This window comes from Sphaerodactylus townsendi, linkage group LG16 (assembly GCF_021028975.2).
Source record: "Sphaerodactylus townsendi isolate TG3544 linkage group LG16, MPM_Stown_v2.3, whole genome shotgun sequence".
NCBI classification, from domain to species: Eukaryota; Metazoa; Chordata; class Lepidosauria; order Squamata; family Sphaerodactylidae; genus Sphaerodactylus; species Sphaerodactylus townsendi.
In genome coordinates, this window is record NC_059440.1 from 14,692,674 (window position 1) to 14,709,763 (window position 17,090).

The 17,090-nt window shown below is 48.0% G+C and overlaps 1 protein-coding gene across 1 annotated transcript in view; it reads left to right on the forward strand.

Moving 5' to 3' along the window:
- CAMKK1 (calcium/calmodulin dependent protein kinase kinase 1) overlaps positions 1-9,884 on the forward strand; it is a 250,022-nt gene extending 240,138 nt beyond the window's left edge. The window contains exons 13-15 of the mRNA XM_048519057.1: positions 1,051-1,179; positions 3,768-3,871; positions 8,294-9,884. Of these exons, the coding sequence (XP_048375014.1) occupies positions 1,051-1,179; positions 3,768-3,871; positions 8,294-8,366 (306 nt within the window). The 3' untranslated portion in view covers positions 8,367-9,884. The remainder of the gene's footprint in view (positions 1-1,050; positions 1,180-3,767; positions 3,872-8,293) is intronic.
- The last annotated feature ends 7,206 nt before the right edge of the window (positions 9,885-17,090 follow it).

The following is a 17,090-nucleotide window of genomic DNA, read 5'->3' on the forward strand; positions in this document are numbered from 1 at the left end:
GTTTTCCAGACTGGACACACTGTACAGAGTGGGTAACATACTTCTCTCTCTGTGATACACTCCTGAAGATGCCAGCCACAGATGCAGGCGAAACGTTAAGAACAAGATCTACCAGACCACGGCCACACAGCCCGAAAAATCCACAACAACCACTTAGAAGGTCTGTTTTAATGGGGAAATAGACTCCATCAATGTGGATGATTTCAGGCATTAGCCAGAGGCTTTTATGGAAGTCTGGTCCTGATGTGAAATCAAATTTACATCTTTTGTTTAGAGTTACTGGATCCCATACAATATTGTAATGTAGCTGTGGAGATCAGATTGCAGCCATTTCCATTCCCAGTAGCAAGATTGTTATTGGAATTAATCTGTTTGCTGAATGACAGCTGGGGAGTTAAAACTTATCCTTCCCACCTGTGATAACAATTATCACAGTTATTTTTATTGCTTTCTTGTACCACGTCTTGTTTTCTATATTGATCTGCTTCTTTGAAACCATGAGCTAGAAAATTGAAGGAAAAAAAGACATTTTATGCTGATCCTCCATCTCATCAAATTGGGGGTGAACAGATATGAACCGCAGGGGAAGTACTAGAGATTTCTCTCTCATTCTGTTCCCCCAACATTCTTTTCTTGTAACAAAGACATTTTTAATTAATTCCTCCAGAAGTTGATTTACAACTTACAAATCAACCAGAAGTTGATTTACAACTTACACCTTACAATTATCACTGTTATTTTTTATTGCTTTCTTGTACCGCACCTTATTCTCTATATTGATCTGCTGCTTTGAAACCATGAGCTAGTAAATATAAGGAAAAAAATATATGTTATTCTGTTCCTCCACCTCATCAAATTGGGGGCAAACAGATATGAACCATAGAAGAAGTACTAGACATTTCTTTCTTATTCTGTTCCCCCATCATTCTCTTATTGTAACAAGGACATTTTAAAAATTAATTCCTCCAGAAATTGATTTTTTTTAAAAAGAAACCATGCTACTCAAGGGTCCACCAGTTACCAGCTAATTTGGTTGTGTTTTCCACACAGTTACATACTTGGGTGACCAAGTTTGGAGAAGACTCTCTGCCTTTAGAGGAGGAGCATTGTACGGTCGTGGAGGTAACAGAGGAAGAAGTCAAGAACTCTGTGAAGACAATCCCTAGTTTGCCAGCTGTGGTACGTATTGCTGTAGGTTTCTTGGCGATGTGGCTCTTGATGCTGCAATGGAAGTTCTTACCTTCATAGCCAGCTGGGCTATTCTTTGCACGAAGCCACTTTGGAATATACTGTGAGTCACAATTGCCTCATGAGCTCCAGCAGGGTGTAGTGGTGAAAAGTGGTGGACTCTGACCTAGAGCACCAAGTTTGATTCCCCACTCCTCCACATGAACAGCAGACTCTAATCTGGTGCACCAGGTTTGTGTCCCCAGTCCTCCATAATAAGCTTGCTGGGTGACCTTGGACTGGTCACAGTTCTCTTAGAACTCTCTCAACCCCACCTACTTCACAAGGTGTCTGTTGTGGGGAGAGGGAGGGAAAGGAGTTTGTAAGCCACCTTGAGTCTTCTGACAGTTGAGAAAAATGGGGGTATGAATTCAAACTCCTCCTCCTCCTCTTCTTCCTCTCCTTCTTCAATCATGCACATTCCCACAGGAAGGCCTTGTTGGCCTTATGGATTTGTATGGCTGGAGTTGCTTATGATTGCTGGAAGGTATTTTTTGTAACTACAGTGGTTTCATGAAATGCAATGAAGTCACTGATATGCTTGAGGGGGGTGGAGGTGCAGATGAGAGAAGTTTCTGAACCCTATGTGTTGAAACTTGTGACTCTGAGCTATAGGTGTCAAACTCGCGGCCCTCCAGGTGTTATGGACTACAGTTCCCATCCTCCCCTGCCAGCATCATGCTGGCAGGGGAAGATGGGAACTGTAGTCCATAACATCTGGAGGGCCGCGAGTTTGACACCTGTGCATGTGTTCCCTCAAGACTTTCTGCAGTGACTTTTTCTCTGATGGAGAAAAGTCTTTGTCAAAGGTAGTCTTTGGAAGGAGGACAATGTGGAAGGGAGTCATAGGCTCCAACTTAGTGGAAGTCAGAGGGTCGGATCCAGGTCGTATTCGCAAATTCCCTGTTCTCGCTGCAGAACACCCACCCCACCCCCCACCCCAATGTTGTTTCCCCAGGAGCAACACTTTGTGCAGATCGGTGGTTTGCATGGGGCAATAAGAAGCAAGAAGTTTGATTCCGTTGATGGAGAATAAAGTCTGGATCCAACCTTATGACAAATTGTGCAGGAGAGAATTCTGGAGTTACTTTTAGAAAATCCCCCGGGTTAAACTGGAATTAAACTTTGGAAGACTAACGGTGCAATCCGGAGCTGTCGGGCAGGTGGGGGAAAGCACCACTGCTGCTCTGCCCCACCTGCTCCAATGGGCTTTCCCGTGGCCTTAAAACAATAAAGAAACTGACAAGTATCCCCCATTGGGGAAAGCGAAGGCACACCATGGAAAACAGGGTGTATTTTGAGGCTGGCTCATTCGATGCAAGAGGGCCAGCCAGACAGGGGAAGTCAACTAAGGTTGATGGCACCCCTTGGCCTGCCCCTAGAATCCCCCAGCCATACCGGTGCAGAATGTTGTGCCAGTGGGCCTGGAGGCAAGCACCAGTCAACCCTCGGCAAGTGCATTTGCCCCTCCGCTGCCAGGATGGGCACTTATGCTGGCACAGGGCTGTGGCACTTCCAGAGAAGAAGAAGAGGAAGAAGAGTTTGGATTTATATCCCCCTTTCTCTCCTGCAGGAGACTCAAAGGGGCTGACAATCTCCTTGCCCTTCCCCACTCACAACAAACACCCTGTGAGGTGGGTGGGGCTGAGAGAGGTCCAAGAAGCTGTGACTAGCCCAAGGTCACCCAGCTGGCATGTGTGGGAGTGCACAGGCTAATCTGAATTCCCCAGATAAGCCTCCACAGCTCAGGCGGCAGAGCTGGGAATCAAACCCAGTTCCTCCAGATTAGATACACGAGCTCTTAACCTCCTATGCCACTGCTACTCCAATTGATATGCTTGGGGGAGGGGAGATTCATTCCCCTCCTCCGGATTATGCTGCCCATATACAAGTTCACTCACTGCAAAACCACACTTCTTATCCCTCTCTGGAGCAGCAGTGGTGTAGTGGTTAAGAGCAGGTGCATTCTAATATGGAGAACTGTGTTTGATTCCTTGCTCTGCCACTTGAGCTGTGGAGGCTTATCTGGGGAACTAGATTAGCCTGTGCACTCCAACACACGCCAGCTGGGTGACCTTGGGCGAGTCACAGTTCTTTGGAGCTCTTTCAGCCCCACCGACCTCACAAGATGTCTGTTGTGGGGAGAGGAAGGGAAAGGAGATTGTAAGTCCCTTTGAGTCTCCTTACAGGAGAGAAAGGGGGGATATAAATCAAAACTCTTCTTCTCTTCTTCTTCTCTGCCGTTCCTAAAGGCTCCTGCCCCCAGGAATAGAATCGTAAGAAGCTCAGCAAGTTGCGTAAAGAGGCTGGGCTTTTCTTTTCCACTAGTGGAAGTGCCTCATATTGATACAACACAAGCCTTGGATCGAGCCCACAGAATCGGAGAAATGGGATCAGCTCTAATCCTCCTGCTCCCTAAAAAAAATGAGTGCTGCAAAAGACACACACACACACACACACACACAAGGGCTGAAGGTGTCACTGTTTCTCTGATGATTTGTGTCTAATTCTTTTTATTATCATTATTTCATCCTTCAAAGATTTTAGTGAAAGCCATGCTGAGGAAACGATCGTTCGGCAACCCCTACGAGGCTCAAGCGAGGCGCGAAGAGAGATCGATGTCAGCTCCGGGAGACTTACTGATGTAGGTGCACCCTAAGTGGGATGTCTTCTAGCGCTTTGCTTGTATAACTTGTGTTTGTTTTGCTTAACGGAAGGAGAGAGTAAGATGCAGCAGAGAGAGATTTTGCAGGAACGAGGGAGGAAAAAGGAGGACCAGAGGGCCAATGGAGCCACCCTGGTGTAGTGGTTAAGAGCAGGTGGATTCTAATCTGGAGAACCAGGTTTGATTCCCCACTCCTCCACCTTAGTGGCAGGGGCTTATCTGGTGAACCAGATGTGTTTCCGCACTCCTGCATTCCTGCTGGGTGACCTTGGGCTAGTCACAGTTCTTCAGAACTGTCTCAGCCCCACCTACTTCACAAGGTGTCTGTTGTGGGGAGAGGAAGGGAAAAGGAGTTTGTAGGCCACCTTGAGTCTCCTTACAGGAGAGAAAGGTGGGGAATAAATCCAAACTCCTCTTCTTCTTATCTGAAAGTTTGTGATGGATTGGCAGAAGCAAAGCAATTAAAAAAACAATTGATTTGAATTGTCTTTTTAATTGCTTTTTTTCTGTATAGACAACATTTTAAAATAATATCAGATAAAAACATTAGCCTTTAAGCTGCCGTAGCACTCCTGTTTGTAAATAGTTTCATAGGGTAGCCATGATGGTCTGTAGTAGAACAGATAGGTTTGAGTCCAGTAGCAGTTTTGAGACCAACAAGATTTTCAAGATAGAAGCTTTTGAAAGTCAAGACTCCCTTCGTCAAAAGGTTACATCCTGGAAATCTAGTTGGTCTCTAAGGTGCTACTGAACTTGAATCTAACCACTATAAGCATGGCTACCATTTGAGAACGACGAGGCCAAGAGTATGGGAGGAGGGACAGCGAAGAGATTTTTAGATGATTTAATAGTTATATAGCAAGAAGGGGGAGGAAAAATGGAATTGCTGAAGGTCGTGGAAACCGTCTAGGGTGAGCAAAGATCACAGAAACCATGTGGCTGTGTAACAACAGTTGGGGCACAGTGGGAGTATTCCAACTAGATAACAAATCCCACAATGTCTTTGTGTCTCATTGCAGCAAGGAAAGAGTAATATTCTTACAATGTCTGTGAAACTGAGAAGTTTCCCTCCCTAAAATTACTCTCCAGCTTCATCTACCCCCACCACCCCCTCCTTTAATCCGGCAGCTTCAGTTGCGATTGTAACGTTGCGTTGATTTTCACTGGCAAGAAGGAATAATGGCTTTCATGTTCCTCCGGAAGAAAATTAAGGGAGAAAAAGAAGGCCAATTAAGAATCCTTTCCAATTTCACATGCAATTTGTTTAATTAGGCTGTTCGGGGAAAAAAATAATTGGGAGGTTTTATCCTCCTTCCCCCTCCCCTATTCAAATTGTGCCTGCTGAGATTAATTTCCCCCTCTTTTTTTTTTTTTTTTTGCATTATGATTTTGGACATCCAAATTTGGTTTTTTTTTTGACATCTAGCACTAAATCCTAATTTCCTGAAATGACTTTGTCATTTTCTCGGAGATGGAAAGGACAGGATAATTTGCAGCTGTCTTCTCTGCCAGGGGGTGGGGTGGGGGGGTCTAGATGCAGGGCTGTTTCTCTGGCCAGGATCTCCTAAGTGCTGCCTGTAGTCGAACAATGAGGGTGGGACTGATATTCCATGGGAGCTCTGTGGCAACCTGCTAATAAGAAGCATAATAAGAAATTATGTACATTGTTTCCTGGGCCAGTGGGTGGTAGAAACCTAGAGGGAACAGGGCAGAGCACTCACAGGGACATGTGGGGTAACTCTGGTTGTGTGGAGGCGGAGAATCATCCCCACACCCCTCCCCTTGGCTCCGCCCTGCCAGGCTGCTCCTTCATCTAGTGGAGCCTCCACTAGCCAAAGGAGCAGCCTGGCTGGGCCACTGTTGGCTGCCCCTCAGCCCCGCCCCGGTGCTCCTTTGGCCAATGGAGCCCTGCGGGTCAAATGAGCAGCATGGCAGGGCAGAGGGGTGCCCAGTGGTGGCCCAGCCAGATAAGTGGGGCAGTGGGGGTGGGCAGTGGGCAGGTTTTGCCCCAGATGCCATTTTCCCCCCTACGCCCCTGGAACAGGGCCACTTTGCTTGGGGCAACAGAATACAAGAACCAACCCAAGGTAAAGGGTTGCCTTTTTTGAAATATTTTTGCAATTTGTTCTGTTAGCCTCTTGGTCATGCATCTGGATGAAATAGCGGTCAGTCAGACTGGAAAGCGCTGCCTCACAACAGACATTTTCTCCCTTAATTCCGGAGTCCTTCGCTCCTCCTCTTCCCGCCCCACTTTTTATTGCCGTGGCTCTGCAAAATGCTGATGTCGCATCTCCATTCACACAATTTCATTACCAGTGTTTTTCCCCCCCCTTCCCCCTTTCCATTTTTCTTTTTGTTCTCTGCCTCTAGGCATGGTTTCCGCTTAACTTCATCTATGTATTTGCATCCATCTTTAAGGTAACTGATTGTCAAGTGGTTTTTTCCAGTGGAGTTGTTCTTTTCCCCATCAGTATTTGTGGTGCGTGTATCTTAGTGAGAATACGTCCCTTTCTCGTCTCCTTAGAACTGTGGGTTAGTTGCGATAGATTTCACTGTGTGGTGCCTGATATTCAGCCGTGAGACTCCTTGGTGGTTCTGTTCCTGTTCTGTTCTTCTTTCCTTCCTTCTTTAAATTGTATCGATTTGGAGGCGCGATTGTGTGTTGTGGGATTCTTGGGAGCGTGCCCGGGGGACTCCCAGAGTTGGTGCTGAAACTAATTCTTTGTTTAGATATGCAAAGGGACGTTATCCACTCAAAATCAACAGTCCTTGGTGAACGATGGCTTGGGACATCCCAAGAAAACAATCTGGGGATTATTTGAAGACCTAACAGCCTTGCATTGGTCATTTTGTTCTCTTTTGTCGCTGCATAATTATGTCTAGTTGTGTGGAAGCTCCCCCAGTCCCCTTTTGTGGGGAGAAAGATGGGATAAATGAGAGTCAGTGTGGTGTAGACTAGGCATGGGAAGACCTGGGTTCAAATCCACACTGTACTGTCACTATGAGGCAATTGATCTATGTCAGCCTGACCTATCTCACGGGATACCTGCTGTACGCTGGGCCCTGCAGAATCTGTCCCAATTTTTTAGAGCCTGTAAGGTGGACAGTGGTGGGCTGCTACAAAATGGCACCTGGGCACTGCACCCAGCCTCCACCACCACTCTCTGCCACTGAGTCCCCCCCCCCCGGCCCGCCCTCCTGCAAAAAAACCAACAAACTTTTTTCTCCTCTAAGTGGCACAGGCCAGCAACACACTGGGGGTGGGTTCCCAGTTGTGGAGAGTGGGGGGAGCTCAGCAGAGGGCTGGGCATTGGGGAGAGAGGGGGTAGGAGCAGGGGTCTAAAATACGCCCTCAACATGACTCAGGCGAATGGCACTTGGGTTGTATGCCCCCTCTAGTCTTCCTAGTTCCGCTAGTGAAGATGGAGCTGTTCCACCAGGCCTATAATCGAGGGCATCAACAGAGTCTTTGATCTATTTTGGTTGGCCTCCCTTCTCCTCCTTTCCCTCCCCTTCTTGTCCTCTGGGGGTTGGGGAACATGTTTTAAGTTTTAAATTGTCCCGCCCACAGCTCAGCTTTCAAGGTGTCATAATGGATTGGGCATGGTTTTATGGAAATGATGTTGGAAGCTGCTCCGAGCCCGCTACGCCAGAGAGAGCGGCATACATCTAAGTACTGTTGTCCCTTCCCCATTGCAACTGTCCCCATCACATTTTTATATATTGTGGGTCAGCATCAGAAATTAAATGGGAATTTTTTGGAAGAATGTTTGCAGAAGCCGCAGGCGACACAAAACGGTTTAGAAACTCACCAGTGCATGAAGTATATGTATAGTGTTGTGTAATATCAACAAAAGGGTTAGATAAAAGTTCACTTGCCAAAGCTTTTAAACCTAGGCCACCGTAATGGGAGATCCGCATGTGAAGACAATGTCAGCTTTCATATTTGCAAGCAAACCTGAGTTCAAAGAATTCCTTTAAAATACGTTCCCCGAATTTCATCTCAGGTTTAGAACTAAAGGGGTGTGTAGAGCCGTGTTTATTTGACAGCTGTAAGGAATGAATCCATTTTTGCCACACAACACAAACCCTTATCTCATCATGCCTTTGGGGCCAAGTTCCTCCTGTATCCTTTCAATAAAAGAAACGGCTGGCTGCTGCCGGAAGCAGCATACGTTTTTCTCGTCAGTGCTGCAAAATTGTTTTGAAGCACTCTGCTGAAAAAAAAAGAAATACTCCAGGTGGCTTCCATGGAAAGAAATATCTTTGACTCCTTCACCTGAAGCTCAGAGATACCCCCGAATTTCATTGCCTCCAACATTCCTATAAACAACCTCCTACTTGGCATACTGTTTACCTGAAAGACATTTTCTGTTTCTTTCCTTTGATTGGTTCATGTAGAAACCAAGGAAGCCGAGAAGCGATAAAAGATCCGGACCTCCCTGACGTGCACGAAGACGAGACCGCTCCATGAAGTCCTTGGCACATCCCAGACCAACGATTCCGACTGCTGCTGCTGTAGCCATTGTGTTTGTCTTTTGCACGCTGTACTGTCTCATCAACCAAAGTTTGTAACTTGCAGAAAGGAGGAGGAGGAGGAGAAACAATAATAACCTTGTACAATACAATGAAACCTCAGCTGGTAGGAGCAGCCAGGTACACGGATCAGTTGATTCTTGCCACGTCTGGCTTTTCTGCATTTGTTTCTTCGGAAGACATTTTGGTGTTGTGTGCCTCATCTTCCATCTGTGCTTCACATTGTGACGCGTGGTAAGCAGAGTCTGGTAACTTGACGGATGAACGCTTGTCTGTCTCTATGTTGAGCCAAAATATTAGGGACCGCTCAGCTGCTGCCGCCATTTTGGCTTTCTATCTGAATCGCAAGTGTTCACTTTTATCACCTTGATAGGACCTTTATGTGGTATGAGAAGTTAAATGTTAGAAATTGGAGGCCAGTTCTGGTTGGGGTGGGTTATATAACTTTTGATGAAATTGGGCTGGAAATTCTGTTCTTTGTAGAGTGTTTATGTTTTAAAATATCTCTTAAATTATGCCACTTTTTAAAAAAGTTACACGTGTGTGAAATTGGGCCTATTCACATGCACCGGGCCATGCCAAGTTTTGTTGAAAATGCAGGAAATATGCAAACATATTCTGCACAGAATACGGTCAAGCAGGAGATGAACGATTTTACGTACTCTTCAGTCATAACCATGAGGTAACTGACGTCCCCTCAACCAACTGTCTTAGTATCAATGGTCTTCCTACTGGGAAATGATTTGTGTCTTTTGGCCTAAAATATGTATCTGAAACATTCCATAGACTCCCATATCCCTCATGTCAGAGCTGGTGTTTCAGGAAATGGTGTGACCAAAGTCAGCAAGTATGGGCTATTTATTGGACCGGTAGCACCAAGTGTTGCTTTTGGGCTCAGATAGCAAAATCAGGACTAGTTTAACAAGAGTTGGGGCTGCAGAGTTGGGGAAGGGTTGAGGAGGGATCTAGGCTCAGTGATGGAGCGGAAGATTTGTATGTGAAAAAGTCCACGGTTCAGTGCTGCCATCTCCAGCTGAAAGGCTGAGAATGGCTCTGTGAACAACCTCCAACAAGACCAAGGGCAATATCTACTGATCAGATTAAATAGTACTGACCCTGGTAGACCCGGTGATCTGACTCAGCGCAAGGCGGCTTTGTGTGTTCACGTGACAAAGATCAAGGATTGCCATCTAATATGGACCAGGGCCATGTGGGGAGAGGATTGAACCCTTCCCACTCCTGCTAAGTTTTGCTAATCAGAACTAGGACACCCCCCCCCCCACCTTGCTGGTAGCAATTTAAGTGGGGAAAATGCCCTTAACGTTTTTCCTGTTTAACACAGATAACAACAAAGGGAAGCCAAGCAAGGGGGGGAGGAGGAGGAGGAGTAGTTTGGATTTATAATCCCCCCTTTCTCTCCTGTAGGAGACTCAAAGGGGCTTACAATCTCCTTGCCCTTCCCCCCTCACAACAAACACCCTGTGAGGTGAGTGAGGCTGAGAGAGCTCCGAAAAGCTCCGACTAGCCCAAGGTCACCCAGCTGGCATGTGGGGGAGTGCACAGGCTAATCTGAATTCCCCAGATAAGCCTCCACAGCTCAGGCGGCAGAGCGGGGAATCAAACCCGGTCCCTCCAGATTAGAATGCACCTGCTCTTAACCACTACACCATTGCTGCTCCGTAGCGTTTTCAGGAAAAGCCTTCCTCAGTGGTCACACGGTTCTGCCAGAAAAGGAGCTGTACTCATCTAAGTCTGTGAATGGCTTGACTCTGCTCAGGACTGCACTGCAAGAATTGCTGCTGTTGTTCAGATTTTGCCTCCTGTGACAGACAGCCCCATTCCATCACTCGAGCATAATCTTTAGATCTACATACCCTTCAAAGGTCCTTCCACAGTAATCAGACAAGCTAGCTGGGAATCACTGAAGTGCCTCCACCGAAAAAAATGCTGAGGAATACCCCCCTCCCCGCACCCATCCTGTTGCATTGTCAAAAATGATTGCTTGTGTAGATTTTTGGCATGACTGGAAGCAGCCGCGCAGAGCTGTGTGAGAAAGAACGGAAGAGATTAAAGGAGACGGTTGGTTCTAAAAGACTGACACATCCCCTTTTATCTTTGCCCCAATACATAATCTTTCATAAACTCCTCTGTCTACCTGAAGAAGAAGAGTTGGTTTTTATACCCTGCATTTTTGCTCCGAAAGGAGTCTCAAGGGGGTTTACAATTGTCTTCCCCTTCTCACAACAGACACCTTGTGAGATAGGTGGGGCTGGGAGAGTTCTGAGAGAACCATGTCTGGCCCAAGGCGACCCAGCAAGCTGCATATGGAGGAGCAGGGAATCAAACCTGGTTCTCCAGATTAACCACTACACCATGCTGCTAAATAGACCAGTTGTACGATTCAGTATAAGACAGTTTTATTGCAGGGGGTCTGGGGCTCCATGGAAGAGCCCTTGAACTGCTTGCCAGAAGTTCAGGACCTTGGAGAGCTACTTCCCATTGGACTGAAAAGCACTTCATGAAGGATAGTTGGTGGGTATCAAAATTCAGAACAGAACAAGCAGCCAAAGTTGTGGACCCTACTGGACTTTCATTCTGGCCGCTTTCAAAAGTTTCCGTCTGTTATGTTTGAGCTGCATAGAATCATTCTGTTGCACAGAAGAGAGCCAGCGTGGCGTAGTGGTTAAGAGCAGGTGCACTCTCATCTGGAGATCTGGGTTTGATTCCCTGCTCTGCCACTTGAGCTGTGGACGCATAGCTAGTGAACCAGATTAGCTTGTGCACTCCAACACATGCCAGCTGTGTTGGGCTAGTCACAGTTCTTCAGAGCTCTCTCAGCCCCACCTACCTCACAGGGTGTTTGTTGTGGTTGGGGGTGGGGGAGAGAGATTGTAAGCCCCTTTGAGTCTCCTTACAGGAGAGAAAGGGGGGGGGGATATAAATCCAAACTCTATTTTTTCTTCTAGAAGTCTGTCGTTTTGGTGGTTGCAGCGCTGGATGATAAAATATGCCTGAACCATCGCTCAATTCAACTGGTTGCCTCTTTGAGCTGAGGCATGTTTTTGGCTCCAGTTTATGGAGCCATTCTTCACAGTTATCACCACCTCTCCATAAAGAGATGGTCAGCATTGTCCAGTACCGTTGGGAACATTTGAAGCAAGGGCAGGGCACTGTCCTGACCATTAGTGATAACAGGAGTATCTGGAAACATCATCGCCGTATTTTATTTGGAACTATAATTCTAAAGCTTTCTTTCCAATTGTGATTCCAAATCGGAAACCCGTGCTTTAAAAGCCATCTCGACAGCGATGCTACCCCTCAGTGATTAAAATAATCGCAGCTGTCGGACTGTAAAAGGCAAACCGTAAATGTCGAATAATAGGATAAAACCCACCAGTTCCACCGTGAAGATCAAACCTCGCCTGGTCTGCAAAGCACTCCTTAGCAGATGATGTGTGAAAAATCTCTCTGCCGCTGTTATGTTCCTCCTCAGAGCCCAAAATAATGTATGTGGTGCTTTTCTCCCTCCTTTTCTCCTAATAATAATTACCCTGTGAGGCAGGTTAGGCTGTGAGAGTCTGTGAACTTCAGGAGGGAAGAGGATTTGAATCTACGCCTCCAGTGGCATACTGCCACAAAACAGCACCCAAGGTTAACCCCGCGTGTTGCACCCAGCCCTGGGCCAAACTCCCCCCACCATCAGTGCGCTGCCCCACAAAGCCCCTTTAACAACCGTTTCCTCCTCCAAGCAGCGCCGGCCAATAACACACTGGGGGCAGGAATGAGGCCAAGGAGGGTGCGCTTCTTCCCTGTCTCTGCCCCCAGTTTGTTGCTGGTCAGCATTGCTCAGAAGAGGAAAAGGTTTATTGGGGGGGTTATGGGGGCGGCAGTGTGGCGGTGACAGGGGGAGTTTGGCTCAGGAGTGGGCCTAGGGGACAAGAAGGGGGTTGGGGGCTGAAATGCACCCCCCATCTGACCCAGGTGAATGACGTCTGGGTTGTTTGCCCCCTCTGTCCCCCCTAAATACACCAGTGGATATCTCTCCAGTCTTGACACTGTAACCATTGTGTCACCTTACCTTTCAAACTAGGAAGAGAGAGCAGTCTCCAAACTGAAAAGGAAGTCTGTAATCCTAGGCCTACTGTATAGGTCTGGCGTTCAAGATGACGATCTGAATATTCCAACGAGTATCCCAGCTACCTTTCAAAATATGCAGAGAGATACATAAATTAAAAACATTCGAATGAGTATCCCAGCTACCTGTACAGTACCCATACTGTACTTCTTTTAAACTTACAGCAATTGATCTTTTCTTCTTTGGGTCCTTCTCCCCCTGTTGCTACCTCAGTTCTTGTGTATTAGGTTCTAACTCTGTAACATAGGGTAAGTTTGACATGTATCAATATATGAGTCAAGAGAATGAAGCTACATTTCTGTTGTGTGTCCACCGGACAGCGGTTTTCACATCAAAAAAGTCCCCCCCCCCTTCTTTAGCCTTCATTTGGCATAAAAAGTTTTTTTAAATATATTTTTATTGTTCATATGATCCACTGGCTGACTGCAGGAAAGCTTACAACAGCCCTGCAAGGCAGGCTGACATTATTATCCCCATGTAACAGTTTTGGGGAGGTGCTGAGACTGAAAGACAGTGCCAGATGTTCATAGGAGACAGGTGCAGTCTGATCTTCAGCTGCCTGGTAGTTCAGCAAAAAGGGATCATGCAATAAAGGATGTGGATTTCAACGTAGGAAGGTGCCCCTGTGTGGTTTCCAGCAGGCATCCTTTAGCACCACTCTGGGCTAACAAAGGTAGCTAACCTACTACGACTTCTCACTGGGCGGGAATTTTCCTAGCATGTATCACACAGTAAAAACAGAGAGATGCATAAATAAAGAAGAAGAGTTTGGATTTATATCCCACCTTTCTCTCCTGTAAGGAGACTCAAAAGGAGCTAATATGCAATCTTCCCTTTCTCCTTCCATCCCCTGCCACACAACCAACACCTGCAGGAGGGTAAGGTGGAGCTGAGAGAGCTCCGAAGAACTGTGACTAGCCCAAGGTCACCCAGCTGGCATGTGTTGGGAGTGTACAAGCTAATCTGGTTCCCCAGATAAGCATCCACAACTCAAGTAGCAAAGTGGGCAATCAAACCCGGTTCTCCAGATGAGAGTGCACCTTCTCTTAACCACTACACCACACTGGCTCTCTGTTGCTAATAAGCTTTTAGGGTACAATTTTTTTAAAAAAATTGGGTTGCCTGCTGGATCTACCCACTTATCTTTACTGTAGTATCCTTTGGGAAGACGCCAAGGCTCTGCGGTAGATTCTGTGGTTTGCATGGAGAAGGTTCCTTGGGGTCTCCACTTCTAAAGGACCTTAATTAGAAAGCGCTGAGAAAGACCTTTTCCTTTGCCCGAGACGCAGGAGAGTTGCTCCCAATCTAAAGCAACTTCCTGTTCATGGGAACTTAATACAAAACTTAATACAAAACCCGTAATTCCTCTGATGTGTAATTTGATGCTTGGATACCAAGCTCTCCTTTCCCTGGCAGCAATATGAAGAAGGTGCCGCCTACATGGATCAGTCCTTGGTGTGCTAGAGCATTATGGGAGTTGGGACTGCAGTAGATTTATGACGTGAAGGAAGTACACATTGATTGGCTATTACTGGGTAATTCCTCGCAAAGCTCACACACCATTTCATTCACAATCCGCCAAACAACAATGGATGTGTTTTTGGTGTCGTTAAATAATGGTGCCTTTACTTTTAAGCTTCAAGAGTCCCTCACATTGTGTTGGAGGAACACATTGTGGGACAGAGTTCTACACTGATTCCAGGGGGGAGATTGCTGCTTTATGTGCCCTCCACCCAACATAACACGCTTATTGTGTGTGTGTGTGTCGATATTGTTGTCTGTTGCTATGTTTGGTGTATTAAAAAAAATCAACGATCTGTCTGTATATTTCATGAAAACCCAAAGCATGACGCTCTTTGCGGTCGCTCGCAGTAATGGCAGCGAGAAGGCCTTTACACTGTAAATATGTATCATGAATACAGAGGCTATTTTTCGGGGGATTTTGCATGCTTTTGTACTCTAGAGATTGGAACGGCGGTGGGGCGGGGAAACCAATAAAGGACTTGGAATAAACCAAATGACTGTGTAGTGATTGAAATGCAAGCACACAAATGCCTTCTAACGTCTCATCAATGAACCATGAGCTGTTTTCTGGAGGCAGATAACACCACTGCCGTCTTGCATGGTCTGGCAACTTCTTGGCTTGATTGCCACTGGTGGCTACAGGTTGCGCTAGCTGTAGACACTTTGTGGGGAAGAGATCCTGGTTTTAAGTTCCCTGTTTGAATTTTCCCTGCACTGTGCACTCATGACATGGGATCAGAAAAGCTGGTTCTTTCTCAGCCACCTCTTGGCAACAGGGATGGTCCCTATCTTGCAGGGGTTGGTGTAGGGATCTTATCTATGTGAAATACTCAGCACCATTCAAATACTGCATGTGTGTGTGGGCTCACATGTTCCCCCCCCCTCCCCACCATGCCAATTATAAGAGCAGGAGGATTCCACCCACAGACAAGGTAGGAAGCTCTAGGCTAGGAACTAGCCCAGTGGTGGCGAACCTATGGCACTCCAGATGTTCATGGGCTACAATTCCCATCAGCCCCTGCCAGCATGGCCTCATCTCTGCCCAATTGGCCCTGCTGGCAGGGGCTGATGGGAATTGTAGTCCATGAACATCTGGAGTGCCATAGGTTCGCCACCACTGAACTTGGCAAAAAGTGAATCCTTCAGTTGAGGTGGGGTGGGGGGGTTGATGACATGCATTGCAGGGGGTTGGACCTGATGGCCTTTGGGGTCTCTTCCAACTCTATGGCCCTATTTATCAGAAAAGAAAGAATGTTGAAAGCAGCAGATTCCATTCACACCATCACTGGATATTGTGTTACGGCTGGACTGGAGCAATCCTTCACCTTCTAGATGCAGGCGAAACGTTAGGAACAAAATCCACCAGACCACGGCCACACAGCCCGGAAAACCCACCAGAACCAGTTGAATCCGGCCATGAAAGTCTTCGACAATACATTAAGTAACATCTGTTGCACCATACCTTTTGGCCAGGACCAATTAGAAGTTATCAGAGTAATTAAATCGGATGCCAGCCTCCAGGTGGAACCTGGGGATTCCCCTGCTGATCTGTAGATTACAGAGATTAGTTCTGGCAGCAACAGGGTTGCTGCTTGGGGGGCTGGATTCTGGGACGACACTCCCCCACCCACAGATCCCCCTCTCAAGCACGCTGCTTTTCACCCCAAACTTCTGCCACACCTGGCCTGGCTGGAGACCCCCCTCCCTCCTGATCGGCTGCAGCAGCTGAGGAGAATCTGCCCCACAGTGCTCGGGAGAGTCCACCCTCCCTTCCCTGGACCACGCCACGCTGACCGCCGCCTTTGCACGAGATCGCACGTGGATGTCATGGCGGGGGGGGGGGGGGGACTCCGCTATCTTCCCAAGCCTCTTGGAGCTTGGCAGCCCGTTTGGACAATGTAGCCGAGAGCCCCTCCTAGGGCGCCACCTTCGCACGAGGCCCCACGTCGAGGTTGTGGCGTGTCCGAGCCTCTTTGGGCAGGGGAGCCGCTGGGAGTGCTGCTGCTGCCCTCCAGTGGCCAAAGGTGTGAATTACAAGCGCAGCCCCGCGCAGCCCCCCCTCCCCCTCGACCACGTGGAATTTCTCAGGTTATAGTTGCTATAATGTGGCGTGTCCGAGCCTCTTTGGGCAGGGGAGCCGCTGTGGCTGCTGCTGCTCTCCAGTGGCCAAAGGTGTGAATTACAAGCGCACCCCCGCATCCCCACCACACGGCATTTCTCAGGTTATAGTTGCTATAATGTGCTTCTTGGGCAGGGGAGCCGCTGCGGAGGGCTCCCCGAGATCGTAGTAACGCTGCCGGAGAGCGTTGTATCGCCGGCCGAGATCGTAGTAACGCTGCCGGAAAGCATTGTATCGCCGGCCGAGATCGTGGTAACGCGACAGAGAGCGTTGCATCGCCGGTCGAGATCGTAGTAATGGTGCCGGAGAGCGCTGTAATGATGTCCGAGATCGTTGTAACTCTCGCCGAGAGAGTGCTACAGCCGCCACTAGCACGCTTTTCCGGCAGCATTACCACGATCTTAGGCGGCCTTAGCACGATCTCACAGAGCATTACTACGATCTCGGGGAGCCCTCCGCAGCGGCTCCCCTTCCCAAAGAGGCCCCAACACGCCACATTATAGCAACTATAACCTGAGAAATGCCGCATGGGGGGGTGGGGGGGTGCGCTTGTAATTCACACCTTTGGCCACTGGAGGGTAGCGGTGTCCCCAGCGGCTCCCCTGCCCAAAGAGTCTCAGACACGCCACAACCTCAACGTGGGGCCTCGTGCGAAGGTGGCGCCCTAGGGGCTCTCAGCCACATTGTCCAAACGGGCTGCCAAGCTCCAAGAGGCTCGGAAAGATAGCGGAATCTCCCCCCCACCCATGACATCCACGTGCGATCTCGTGCAAAGGCGTGGCGTGGTCCAGGGAAGGGAGGGTGGACTCTCCCGAGCACTGTGGGGCAGATTCTCCTCAGCTGCGGCACCCGACCAGGACGGGCGGGGGGGGGGGTGTCCCGGG